Genomic DNA, 13,616 nt, shown 5'->3' on the forward strand with positions numbered 1-13,616 from the left:
TCGGTGCTGCTAATGCAGTTTTTTTACTTCACCCCTGCAGGCACACTCCATTGTCTCTTGAGAAGACGAATGCCAACAACTCTCTCTCTCTCTCTCTCTCTCTCTCTCTCTCTCTCTCTCTCTCTCTCTCTCTGTGTGTGTGTGTGTGTGTGTCTACACAGAAAATATACCTTTCTTCAAATGTTCAGAAGTGGCTGCTTTTCTGTTCAGAGCATGCAGAATATGTTTGCCAATGCCTTTGTTATCATCGTGAGCCGATTCCAACATCTGTTGTTGGAAAAGCAGACTACAAATATTAAAACAAAATATTAAAACAAGCCTTGTGTGGTGTGTGTGTGTTTGTACATACCTTCCCATTTCTTCAGAGAATGCCTTGATGTCTCTTTCCACTGCAGCCCCACCACAAAAGGGATGCGGTTGTTATAGTGCACTTTGAAGTGGGTGCTTATTTCTGTGGAACTCTGTATGGAACAGGAATGCTGGAGCTGAGTTCTGTAATCCACTTGCTTTTCGGGCACTTGAATGGTGAACTGGGGGACAGAAAAAGGGGGCTGCATTTCATACGGCAGAAGAGAGACTACCGGCAGTTCAAAGTAAAGCTGCGTAATCATGGTATTCACAATAGTGGTGAGCTGGGTGGCATTGTTCATCTGCCCCTTGCCCTGCCCATGCCAGCATGGTCTACTGGGAGCAAAGGTGCCAGTTTCCAAAAAACATTAAAGGGACCCAACATGATATCCTGGCATCACATGTGCAACGTCCTGGCAATGTCCTGAGCAATGGTGGTGGCAGGGCGGGAGGGGCTTGCACTAAAAAAAACATTGAGGGGACCGAAAGAGCCTTGGTCCCCAGGAATTCATGCACATGACTGGGAGACCCTCCATATTCCCTTCCCAGAGCTACAATTCCCAGTTACCTGGGAAGAGGGCTTGACTGTTAAACTACTCTAGATATTGTTAGTTACAGGTGGTCTGCCGTAGTTGAAACGAAATAAAAGAATTCCTTCCAGTAGCACCTTAGAGACCAACGAAGTTTGTTATTGGTATGCGCTTTCTTCTTTTTTTAAGATATTTTATTAGAATTTTCCAAATTATAACAAGAAAAGTGAAAAGTAAAAAAAGAAAATACAAAAAAGAAAAACATACAAAATAAAAACAGTTAAAAACACATTAATTTTCATAACATATCTTCCATACACTTATTTTCCCAGACCTCCTTAAACCTCCCTTTTTTGTATTCCAGTTCAATTTGTTAGTTCAGCAAATCCTTACCATCAAGTTTTTACCCTATTCTAATCTTTCATTACATTACCTTACTCTATTCTCCTCATTGTCCTATAAAAACTTTAACCTAAATCTTGGTATGCACTTTCATGTGCATGCACACTTCATGCACATGAAAGCTCATACCAATAACAAACTTAGTTGGTCTCTAAGCTGCTACTGGAAGGAATTTTTAAAATTTTGTTTCTACTCTGGATATTGTAGTTCTGTGAGGGAAACAGTGGTGTCTTCTAACAACTCTCAGCACCCTTAACAAACACCTGCTCCCAACCTCCCAGGACTCTTTGGGGGAAGCCATGACTGTTCAATAGTGGCTTAAACATATGGTGTGGATGCGGCCTTCGAAGAGAATATCTGAACAAGAGGACCTATTTCCCACTGGCTACAGAGACTTCTCCATCATCTTTATAGGTTTTCACCGAGGTGCAATTCCTTAGTCATCATCTCAACTGCTGCAGCACCACTGGGTCTTTTACTTTTACCTCCATGAAATAGCTAGTCAGAGCTGGACGAGAACTATTTGTAAATGTCTGGCTGACTATCACTCTCCGCTTGTTGTTGATTTCGTCCCAGTGTTTTCCATAGTTCAGCTCTAGTCGGGAATGCAGGCGAGAGACCGTTTCTTCGTGACGTAGATCGACCTGTGGAATAGCAACTTGGGTTTTATAATTGGCACTAAATAATTACTACATTCCTTATAGCAGCCCGCTCATGTCTTAAAATCTTCAGCGGTGACGGGCTTCTCAATGGCGCACTGCCAGAAATGGACGGAGGAATCTAAATCTGCCCCGTTTCATTCAGACTGGTGTTCAAATCTTTGCATTCATTCCACCCTGTTTTGTGCAGATATTTTTGAAAGAATGCACAAAAAGTTCGCATTTAAGCTGTATATTTTATTATGTGCATTAAGGCACATGTTTCTCCCAAAATTCCTATTTTGCCATGCTTTTCAGTGCATTGTTTTTATAATACACATTTGGCACACATTTAAACCATAAAATACCTATTTTTGTGGGCACTTTTTGTACACCGAAGCTGCATTGAAATATCTGGTTGATGGGGAATTGTGTTGTGATCTGCAAGCTAGTGCGGGACAGTCAAATTGGAATGGTCTGCTGCAAAAAGCAGACTGAACAAATTTCACCTCCATCCCCAACCTTAACAGCTACCCATAGCTGGGTGTGTGTGTGTGTGCAGATTGTGGAGTGACCTGTACTGTCACATCTCTTACACAATGCCCACATCCTAACCTAGAGCCAACTCCACCCCACTTTTCAGCATCAGGTAAAAGCAGATCTCTGTGGCAGCTGCTAAGTTGTAGAATTCCCTTCTCACAAGAGTGCATCTTGCGTCTTCATTATTTAGTTTCCATGAGGAAGAAATCTGGATTCAGCACCATTTCTCAGGATTCATAATTGTTCCGGTAAATCAGGGGTCAGCAAACTTGTTCAAGCAGGGGGCTGGTCCACTGTCCCTCAGACTTTGTGGGGGGCTGAACTATATATTTTTTTGCGGGGAGGGGGGGAGAATGAATGAATCCCTATGCCCCACAAATAGCCCAGAGATGCATTTTAAATAAAAGTACACATTCTATTCATGTAAAAACACCAGGCAGGCCCCACAAATAACCCAGAGATGCATTTTAAATAAAAGGACACATTCTACTCATGTAAAAACACACTGATTCCCGGACCATCCGTGGACCAGATTTAGAAGGCGATTGGGCCGGATCCAGCCCCGGGCCTTAGTTTGCCTACCCATGCGGTAAATGAACTAAATGCTTTACCTTGTGGTTGTAGGCTAAAATCTGAGTGCAATAGAATTCATGCTCCAAATCTAGCCGGTAGGCATCCTTTGGGACATTCTCCACTTTCAACTTCTGGCCTGTGATACATTCATGCTGAAGGCTTCTTGCAGCTCCTGCTCCAGGTAAAACACAAATGTACATACAGAGATATTTACTAAATGACATTATTCTGTTTTCACAGCACTCAGGCGCAGTCACTGCTAATAGGGAAGGCAGATCTACGCTCACACCTCATGAGGGATGTGTGACTCTGTCCATTCTGGTTTCTTACAGCTTCTCATTTTTCCAGTCTTAAGTTCAGTTCTCCACATAGGTTTGTGAAAATTTATCATGATTCTAATGAAAAGTTCTCCTGATATACACATTTCTATGTGCAATCTTTTTTTTGCAAACAAATTCCCATTATATACAGTGGTACCTCGGGTTAAGAACTTAATTCGTTCTGGAGGTCTGTTCTTAACCTGAAATTGTTCTTAACCTGAAGCACCACTTTAGCTAATGGGGCCTCCTGCTGCTGCTGCGCTGCCGGAGCATGATTTCTGTTCTCATCCTGAAGCAAAGTTCTTAACCTGAGGTAATATTTCTGGGTTAGAAGCGTCTGTAACCTGAAGCGTCTGTAACCCGAGGTACCACTATAATGCATTTTTGTATGTGATTTTCAGTAATACATGCATTTTATGCATGGCTTACCCCCAGCATATGAATTTTTGTCTTGGTTGGAGAATTGCATTGCAAAATTCAGAGAAGTGCAAATTTTGAAAGGTGGCTACATTCTGGTTTGTGAAATTGTTTTGGAAAGTGCAAATTAAGTTAAGTTCACCTTTATGTGTGGACTGAATCAAATTTCTTCCCCATCCCTAAACCTTGCATTAAGAACATAACAGCCCTGCCAGATTAAATGAAGGCTCTATCTAGCCCAGCATCCCATTTCCCACAGTAGCCCATCAGATCCTTCTGCACGAGAGCAAGAACAACACTAACAAAGGCAATAAAGCTCAACTTTGTTTTTGTATTAGTACAGTATAAGAACTGAGTACCAAACAATCCATATTTAACTCTCAGGGCGCTGGACCAGATGTCCCCTCGCTGTTGCAGAAGAGCAACGATGTGAGATCCAAGAACCCCTGGAACGTGGGTTTCTCCCTCCAGCGAATACTGCTTCAGCTTATCATCTGCTTTCTTCTCCATACACACTAAAGAAACGATAGAAACAGTACCATCAATTGATACCATTAGGAGATCAGATACCTGCAGAAGTGGCTTACCAGGTGGCAGGTGGGAGGGGGCAGGGAAGGCCGTGAAGTGCAAATGCACAGCAGGAGCGCCAGACTAGCTCTGCTAATGCGTTTGCACCACCCCTTCCCCTCCTAATAAACAACAATAACCCACCTGCAGGAAAGCAAGTATAGCAAAACACACATGTCCAGCATGACCATCAACGCCAGGAAGAAGGACTAGTGGGCACAGCCCCACTCCCTGGTCAGGCGTTCAATGATCGTATGGATGCAATACCCTCACCGCATCTGTAGGAACTTGATTGTCTAGTTTGGTACTTTGGAACTCCCTGCCTCTTGATATCAGGCAGGCGCTCTCACTGTATTCTTTTCAGCGCCTGCTGAAGATATTCTTATTTCGACAAGCCTACTCAGATGTTTGGATGTGGGTGGCGCTGTGGGTTAAACCACAGAGCCTAGGACTTGCTGATCAGAAGGTCGGCGGTTCGAATCCCCGCAATGGGGTGAGCTCCCGTTGCTTGGTCCCTGCTCCTGCCAACCTAGCAGTTCGAAAGCACGTCAAAGTGCAAGTAGATAAATAGCTACCGCTCTGGCGGGAAGGTAAACGGTGTTTCTGTGCGCTGCTCTGGTTCACCAGAAGCGGCTTAGTCATGCTGGCCATATGACCCGGCAGCTGTACGCCGGCTCCCTCGGCCAATAAAGCGAGATGAGCACCGCAACCCCAGAGTCGGTCATGACTGGACCTAATGGTCAGGGGGTCCCTTTACCTTTACCTTTACCTTTACCTTTACTCAGATGTTTAGAAAGTTTGTATAAGTTTTCATTTGTTCTAGTCTATTCTGTTTTGGTTTTTAACTTTCCATATGTTTGAAATTATGGTTATGAGTTGTTTTTTTAGGGATAATTTCATTGCTTTATCCTTTCCATAAACTGCTTTGAGGTTTGTCCTACAATCGACCAGTATATACATTTTATTAAATAAAACAAAAAGGCACACACCTCTTGTGATATGCACTGACCTGAAAGGAAAGCCGAGTCCTTCAGCAGATTAATCAAGGATACTGAAAATGCCATCTTCTTCCCAGGCTGTTTTGTGAGATTTCCTGAAAGAACTATGGGGCTCCCATCTCTCAGCAACTTCACTTCCAGGTGGCTTGTGTACCTCTGCTCTGCAGCTGCCGTGTGCAGATCTGCCCTTCCCTGCAAAAAACACACACACCCAATAGGGCATCCTTAAACAGAAAATGTGAGGACATAAGAAGTGCTGAGCTGGAGCAATGCAAAGGCCCACCTAATCATAGAAGCATAGAATTGTAGAGTCGGAAGGAGTTTAAGGAATATTTGAAAAAAATACGTTAATATTTAAATCTTAGAATAGCTTTGGAAGTGGATATAGGCTGTAAGGTTAGAAGTAGAAGATAGGATATTTTAAATAGTATTATTTGTAAGTGATAAAATGTGAAGTTATTTTAAGTGTGATTAAAAATAAAAAAGGTGGTTAGAAATTATGATACATGCAAACTGCTAAAGATAAAGTAAAATGAAAATCAGATAGGTGGGACTTGGGGAAGCCCACTTAACAATGTTTAGAAAAATAAGGATATGACAAAAATTGGCTTGTATTGTTTGTCTTTTCTGTTTGTGTTTTTTTATTTGTGTTATAAAATGAATAAACAATTTTTTTGGGGGGGAGGAAGAATTGTAGAGTCGGAAGAAACCCTGATAACCAACTCCCTGCAATGCAGGAATATCTAGCTGTCTCATTCAGGGATCGAACCTGCAACCTTGGGGTTATCAGCACCACGTTCTAACCAACCAAGTTTAGTCCATCATCCTGTTCTCACAGTGGCCAACTAGATGCCTCTGCGAAACCTGCAAGCGGAACTTGAGTGCAATAGCACTCATCCCTCATGAGATTCCCAGAAACTGGCCTTCAAAGGCATACCACCTTTTGTGAGTGGAGAGAGAACATAGCCAATGGTAAGCAATAGCTGTGGGATGCATTATAGACCTTGGGACGCAGGTGCCGCTGTGGGTTAAACCACAGAGCCTAGGACTTGCTGATCAGAAGGTCAGCGGCTCAAATCCCCACGACGGGGTGAGCTCCCTTTGCTCGGTCCCTGCTCCTGCCAACCTAGCAGTTCAAAAGCATGTCAAAGTGCAAGTAGGTACCACCATTTATATAGGTACCACTCCAGTGGGAAGGTAAACAGCGTTTCCATGTGCTGCTCTGGTTCGCCATAAGCGGCTTAGTCATGCTGGCCACATGACCTGAAAGCTGTACGCCGGCTCCCTCGGCCAGTAAAGTGAGATGAGCGCCACAACTCCAGAGTCAGTCACGACTGGACCTAATGGTCAGGGGTCCCTTTACCTTTACATTATAGACCTTAGGAAGGATGTTGCACAATCAAGCCAGACAGCTCTCTGCTCTGGTGAGCAGTTTATCATCTTGTTCCTTTGCCCATGCCATGCTGTGCTCACAATATCCTTGGCTGCAAAAGCACGCTTACCTTGATGTAGTAGATGTTGTCATCATCAACTATCAGCTCCAGATGCCCCACACGTGAATTTCTAGAGGCTTCAATGTTTCCTGATAGATACAGAAGGAAGTGTATGTGATTTTTATTTGCTGATTTGCCCATTGATAGCCGGCTTGGTGTAGTGGTTAGAGTGTTGGACTAGGACCTGAAAAACCAGGGTTCAAATCCTTACTTGGCCCAGTTTACCTGAAGGAGCGTCTCCACCCCCATCGTTCAGCCCAGACACTGAGGTCCAGCTCCTAGGGCCTTCTGACGGTTCCCTCACTACAAGAGAGGATACAGGGAACCAGGCAGAGGGCCTTTTCGGTAGTGGCTCCTGTCCTGTGGAACACCCTCCCACCAGATGTCAAGGAAATAAACAACTATCTGACTTTTAGAAGACATCTGAAGGCAGCCCTGTTTAGGGAAGATTTAATGAGTGATGTTTTAATGTATTTTTAATCTTTTGCTGGAAGCTGCACAGAGTGGCTGGGGAAACCCAGCAAGGTGGCTGGGTATAAATAAATTATTATTACAGTGGTACCTCAGGTTAAGAACTTAATTCATTCTGGAGGTCCGTTCTTAACCTGAAACTGTTCTTAACCTGAGGTACCCTTTAGCTAGTGGGGCCTCCCGCCGCCACTGCACGATTTCTGTTCTCATCCTGAGGTAAAGTTCTTAACCAGAGGTACTATTTCTGGATTAGCAGAGTCTGTAATCTGAAGCGTCTGTAACCCAAGGTACCACTGTATTATTATTATTATTATTATTATTATTAGTAGTAGTAGTAGTAGTAGTATTCAGCCATGAAGCTCATGAGGGGACCTTGGGGCAGTCATAGTCTCTCAGCCTAGCCTACCTCACAGTGCTGTCATGGGGATAAAATGGAGAGGATTAAGAACCACGTATCCCACCTTGAGCAACATGGAGGAAAGGGGGGATAGATTAGAAATGTAATAATAAACGAATAAATAAAATAATCCACATGCATGAGAGCTGGCATAGTTGCAGGGTACTTTGGTTCCTAGTCACACATTTACCATGGATGTATGGTGTGCTTCTGGTAACATAAAACATAAAACACAAACACACGCGCGCGCGCGCACACACACACACACACACACACCATTCATCAACCTCAGTTGTCCTATCTGTAAAACAGGAATAAACAGTAGATTACCTAACAGTATTTAACAAATTCTGCAGAATGAATGAAAGGAAAATTTCACAGGATGTGTCAAATCTCAGGTATCATCAGGTGAGGGGGGAGGGAAATGCCTTCAAAACAAATTAGGACATTATGGAGGGAACAGTAGTGCGTGAGTCTGTGCTAATTATTGTATCCAAGGTAAAATTCATGATCTCTACTCCTAGTGAGTGACCTAAGCCTTACATATACCTCTGTCACAATGGGAGAGACAACACATTTTAAATGGAAGTCAACAGCCTTTGAAGGGGTGGTGGTGAGACTCTTACCATTCACTTGCATTTTTTTCTTGGGGTGGATAAATTCAATTCTGAATTTCTTTTGAGGGATATTTAAATGGAAGTTGATAGCAACCTCCCTTTTCAACTCAGATTTTGGAGTCCCTATAAAGAAATGCAGGCCAGCTTCACTTGGGATCCAGGAACCTTTCTGGGAAGAAAAAGAAGAACTACAATTAGCACTACTGCTCTTACTAGTAACACCTGCAGTAGAACTGTTGGGAGTTGGGGACATGGCAGTTCTTGCATACCTGTGGCTAACTTGCTCTTTTTGGCTTATAGAGGTGGGGTGAGGAATCTGTGGCCCTCCAGATGGCTAACTTAAGCCCATTAATTTCAATGAGTTTATTCTGAGTAGAACTTAGTCAGATACGGCTGTCTGGTCATTCTGGCAACGTGATATTGTTTGGGCCCCTTTTATGTATGGAGGGGGCTACTGTATCTGCATTATGGGAAGGAAACAATGCATTGGTGATGTGCGCGCATCAGCTTTGTTGAGAGAAAATGTGCATGGTTAAGTGGAGCCTGGCGGGGGGGGGGGAGAGGTGAGAGGTGCTGCCCTCCTCAAGGTTATGGGTGCTCTAGAGGAGGAGAGTGGTCAGGCACCTGATCCGCTATTAATTCAAGCTGGGGTTTGTCAAATAATTTTTCCTAAGGAATTAGAAACTGCCAGTTTTATCTGCAGGAGCTTCAGAAAGATTCATTGTCGGAATGAGCTTTCCCCAGGTAGTTGTGTGTATGGTGTGGTTGCAATTGTTTTGTATGTGATTTGGAAACTTGCATTAGTATAATATAGAGATACTATTTGGATATATTTGGATCAGTTTGTGGTGTAAACTAACTTTGGTCTGATCCAGCAGGCTGCATCTTAACTCCTTATGCTCATTGCCCCTGTTATGGCCTTAGCAAAAGGACTGTGCTCTTTGTGATGCAATCATAAAACACAGTATATACAGAGGCTATCCTATGAAGCTGCAGTTATGATAGGTACCGTATTTTTCGCTCTATAAGACGCACCAGACCACAAGACGCACCTAGTTTTTAGAGGAGGAAAACAAGAAAAAAAATATTCTGAATCTGAGAAGCCAGAACAGCAAGAGGGATCACTGCGCAGTGAAAGCAGCAAATCCCTCTTGCTGTTCTGGCTTCTGGGATAGCTGCGCAGCCTGCATTCGCTCCGTAAGACGCACACACATTTCCCCTTACTTTTTAGGAGGGAAAAAGTGAGTCTTATAGAGCAAAAAATACAGTAGGTAGTGTTGCCATATTTCAAACAGTGAAAATACAGACAGAAAAGTTGTTGAGCTTTCTTGGGCAAAAGTGCACTTTTTTTGCTGTTTTTGAGCTAATTTTTATCAAAAATCGGCAAAAACAGCACTGCCAACATGGGCTGCCATATGTCCAGATTTTACCAGACATTTGCCCGATTTCTGCCCAGACCCTGCTAGATACAGTTGGATTCCAGATATGTCTGGGAAATCCTGGACGTATGGCAACCCTGTAGGTAGGCATCTTTCTAATAGTCTCATGCAAACATATGGGCGGCTGTTTTAGTAATTAGTTGCACTGAGGTCCAGCACCGAGGGCCTTCTGGTGGTTCCCTGCCTGCGATAAGTGAGGTTGCAGGGAACCAGGCAGAGGGCCTTCTCGGTAGTGGCGCCTGCCCTGTGGAACACCCTCCCATCAGATGTCAAGGAAATAAAGAGCTATCTGACTTTTAAAAGACAACTGAAGGTGGCCGTGTTTAGGGAAGTTTTTAATGTCTGATGCTGCATTGTTTTTAATATTCGGTTGGAAGCCACCCAGAGTGGCTTGGGAAACCCAGCCAGATGGGCGGGGTATAAATAATAAATTATTATAGTATTATTATTATTATATAGTTGGGATTTGTTTATAAATAGCACTTTCCTTTCAAGTTCTATGGGGCCATATATTGTAGCTTTATATCAGGACCGCTATGGGAAGGGGGCAGTGTGCCCTGCCTCTACTCCCCTCCCCCACTTTGCCAATTCTCAAGGACACAGGCCCTTCTTCTCTGCAGTTGCCACTACATTCTGCCCCATCTCATCGCACCAGTGAAAACATGCGCCGGCCCTCTCAGCCTTATCATTGCATGAAGAAGGAATGAGTAATACATATCCAGATTGAAGGGCAGTGTCTGAACCTGAGAAATATAATTATATGCAGCTTTCATTAAGTACTGGTACAGGCTTCGGTCTTGCTTCTTTAACGTTATGGCAAATTTTGCTGGTCCGGGAAATGTAAGAATGAAACCGCTGGTCACATCGTCAGGGGTAGAGATCTCGGAGCACAGTTGCCAGCCCAATGCCTTCGACACTGGTTGAAAGGGGGGGGGGAGGGGGTTGGGTAAAAGGAAGAGAATAGTTCATCTGGTGAATCCAAGAAAGGAGAAAGGCTGTTTTTAGGAAACTGCATTGTCAACCAATCAGTCATTTAATAATAATAATAATAATAATAATAATAATAATAATAATAATAATAATAATAATAATAATTTTATTTATATCCCGCCCTCCCCTCTGAGCCGAAGCCGGGCTCAGAGCTGCTAACAACAATAAAAGTAACACAGCGTTCTAATTTTAAAATCAATTCAAATCAATTTAATGGCAACCATTGGGCTAGAGTTCTGTGAGGATTACCAAAGGACTGTGCCTTGGCCAAAGACCTGGTGGAACAGCTCTGTCTTGCAGGCCCTGCGGAAAGATGTCAAGTCCCGCATTTAAATCATTTCACATTTAAATCAATTTATGTACTCTCTGATGAAGATTTATCCAGCCCTAGCTCACCCGGTTCTTTCCTTTGCCACCTTTGCCATCGCTGCTCAGGTGCCACCTTCAAAAATAAAAATTCTGGTGCTCATCTGACACCTTCCAATGCAAAGAATTAATCCGGCTAATTTGTCATGTTCCAGTATTCTATCAGAGCATTAGAAGAGGCCCCCTAGATCAGGCCAGAGCCAATCTAGTGCAGCATCCTGGACTGGCCAACCAAACACCTATGAGGAGCCCGCAATAAAAACCTGAGCCCTAAAGCACTCTCTCGACTTTTGATTCCCAGTAGCTGGCCTTGAGAGGCATACTGTCTCTGACTAGGCAAGTAGAACACAGCCACAGGGTTAGCAGTTCACCCTCCATGATTCCTTTCACACTTCCATCCTGTACAGGTCTTACGGCTTTCCTGGCTTACGGTCTTCAAACAAAAACATCTTGGAGACCCCAGGCCACAGGAAGGTTAGGCTGACCTCAACAAGAGCCAGGGCTTTTTTGGCTGTAGCCCCGATCTGGTGGAACGCTCTGTCACAAGAGACCAGGGCCCTGCGGGACTTGACATCTTTCTGCAGGGACTGCAAGACAGAGCTATTCCACCAGGCTTTTGGCCAAGGCACAGCCTGACCTCCTCCTTTGGTAATCCTCACTGAACTCTAGCCCAATGGTTGTCAGTAATTTGATTCTGAATTGATTTTAGAATGCTGTGTTACTTTTACTGTTGTTAGTCGCTTTGAGCCTGGCTTCGGGTGGGGAGGGCGGAATATAAATAAAATTTATTATTATTATTGACTTGTTTTTAATGTTCTCATATATTTTGTTACGGTTGCCTATTTCCATTCATTTTGTGCCACTCAGGACACATTTTTTAATGGAAATATGGGGTGTAAACTTGATAAAGAAAAAGATGAAGCAGGTAAAGGGAATTAGCAGGAGGGAATGGGTTCAGAGGATGCCTGGATAGCTCAGTTGGTAGAGCATGTGACTCTTCATCTCAGGGTTGCCTCACATTGGGCAAAGGACTCCTGCACTGGAAGGGGTTGGGCTAGATGATCTTCGTGGTCCATTTCACCTCTATGCTTTCTAAACTGCATTCATCTCAGGCGTCAGTTTGCCGTAAATCTGTATTCATTATTCCTCATACACAGTCTCTGCTGCTAACCCTTGTTTGCAGAATTTCGATTTTCTGCAGGCAAAATTTGGGGGGGACGTTTAGCTCCTGAAGGAACGTGCTCCCAACGATAGTTAAGAGCAAGGTGACAACTGGTTGCTATATATTAGACGTAAATGATAAAAACCTACCTTCTTCACTTGTGCACGTTCTAGTCTCGCTATGGCTTGGGAAACCGTGAGCAGTTTCCATTTCATCCATGGTCATTGCATGCAGTTCCGAGCTGTAATAAAGAAGCAAAGACAGCACAATTCAGTCCAAGGAAGACAACATCATGCGATTTTTTGATTTTTTTTACAATGGATTTAAGGAAGGGACAAGAGTTCAGAGGTAGGGCATATGATCTGTATGCAAAAAATCTCAGGTTTGATCTCTGGCATCCCCAAGTTTTAAGAAAAACTAATTTGAAAACAAGAATGGGAAAGAGTGAACTAGGATGGTTGCATTCGTGGAATCTCCAAGCCAGCACTTGGAGTGGAGACCAGAAACATGTTGCATCAGGGCATCCATTAATTAATTTTCCAAAGTTTTCTAGACTTCACTGGGGGGGGGACCATAAAGAACTCAACGACAGGTATTTGCATAAAAAGCATTTAAGAAAATTATCATTCAGATCCTAGAATATGAGGACATGGCTGTTACCGGTAGACTTTACCTGAAATAAACCATCTCCATAGATTCTTCGGGAGTGTTCAGAAAAACCTTAACCTCTTTCCCCTTTTTCACTTGGATCCCTCCATCAAGGCTGGCTGAGGACCTTAATCCAGTTGACCAGCTCAAGCCAGTTTCCCCCAGAGTTCCCACAGTTCCCATTTGGGCAGAAATCTGAAAGACAGCACTACCAAGAAGCACAGGGAGAAACAGGTTGCATGGTCAAGAGCGACATCTTTGCTTTAGGGCTGCATCTGCCTGCTATTCCCTCCTCCCAACATGGGGGAAATCACCCCGTGAGGACTGAGTATGCTCAGCAAGCACAGTGTGCTGACAAAGTGTTGGAGATGAAAAGGGAAGAGGAGAAATGGAATGGTGTTTCTGAGACCCTGGAAAGAAGCACTTGACGATGCAGGGCCCCACTTTTAATGTATGGTAGCAGAATGGATAGAGTTTGCTCCTTGGTTGTGAGCACAGGGGTGTTTTCACCTGCAAAATCTTAGAGGGTATGCTGGTGGACTACCTCTGTAAAAAGTTAGGGCATTGGTTGGTAGGATCAGGTTCAAGGTGCTGGTTTTAACCTTTAAAGCCCTATACGGCCTAGGACCCTTGTACCTACGGGACCGCCTCTCCTGGTATGTCCCACGGACGACCTTACAATCTTCAAACAAAAACATCT

The 13,616-nt window shown here is 43.7% G+C and overlaps 1 protein-coding gene across 1 annotated transcript in view; it reads right to left on the minus strand.

The window, feature by feature from the left end:
• The window catches only part of LOC308572874 (uncharacterized protein), a 73,528-nt gene that overhangs the window by 54,673 nt on the left and 5,239 nt on the right, over positions 1–13,616 (minus strand). Inside the window, exons 4-13 of the mRNA XM_081169313.1 lie at positions 12,942–13,124; positions 12,418–12,509; positions 10,494–10,666; positions 8,321–8,480; positions 6,836–6,915; positions 5,345–5,525; positions 4,128–4,283; positions 3,070–3,203; positions 1,766–1,924; positions 350–530 (exon numbers count right to left, since the gene is read on the minus strand). Coding sequence (XP_081025439.1) covers positions 350–530; positions 1,766–1,924; positions 3,070–3,203; positions 4,128–4,283; positions 5,345–5,525; positions 6,836–6,915; positions 8,321–8,480; positions 10,494–10,666; positions 12,418–12,509; positions 12,942–13,124 — 1,499 coding nt within the window. The remainder of the gene's footprint in view (positions 1–349; positions 531–1,765; positions 1,925–3,069; positions 3,204–4,127; positions 4,284–5,344; positions 5,526–6,835; positions 6,916–8,320; positions 8,481–10,493; positions 10,667–12,417; positions 12,510–12,941; positions 13,125–13,616) is intronic.

Source organism: Podarcis bocagei (genome assembly GCF_964188305.1).
Source record: "Podarcis bocagei genome assembly, chromosome: 14".
NCBI classification, from domain to species: domain Eukaryota; kingdom Metazoa; phylum Chordata; class Lepidosauria; order Squamata; family Lacertidae; genus Podarcis; species Podarcis bocagei.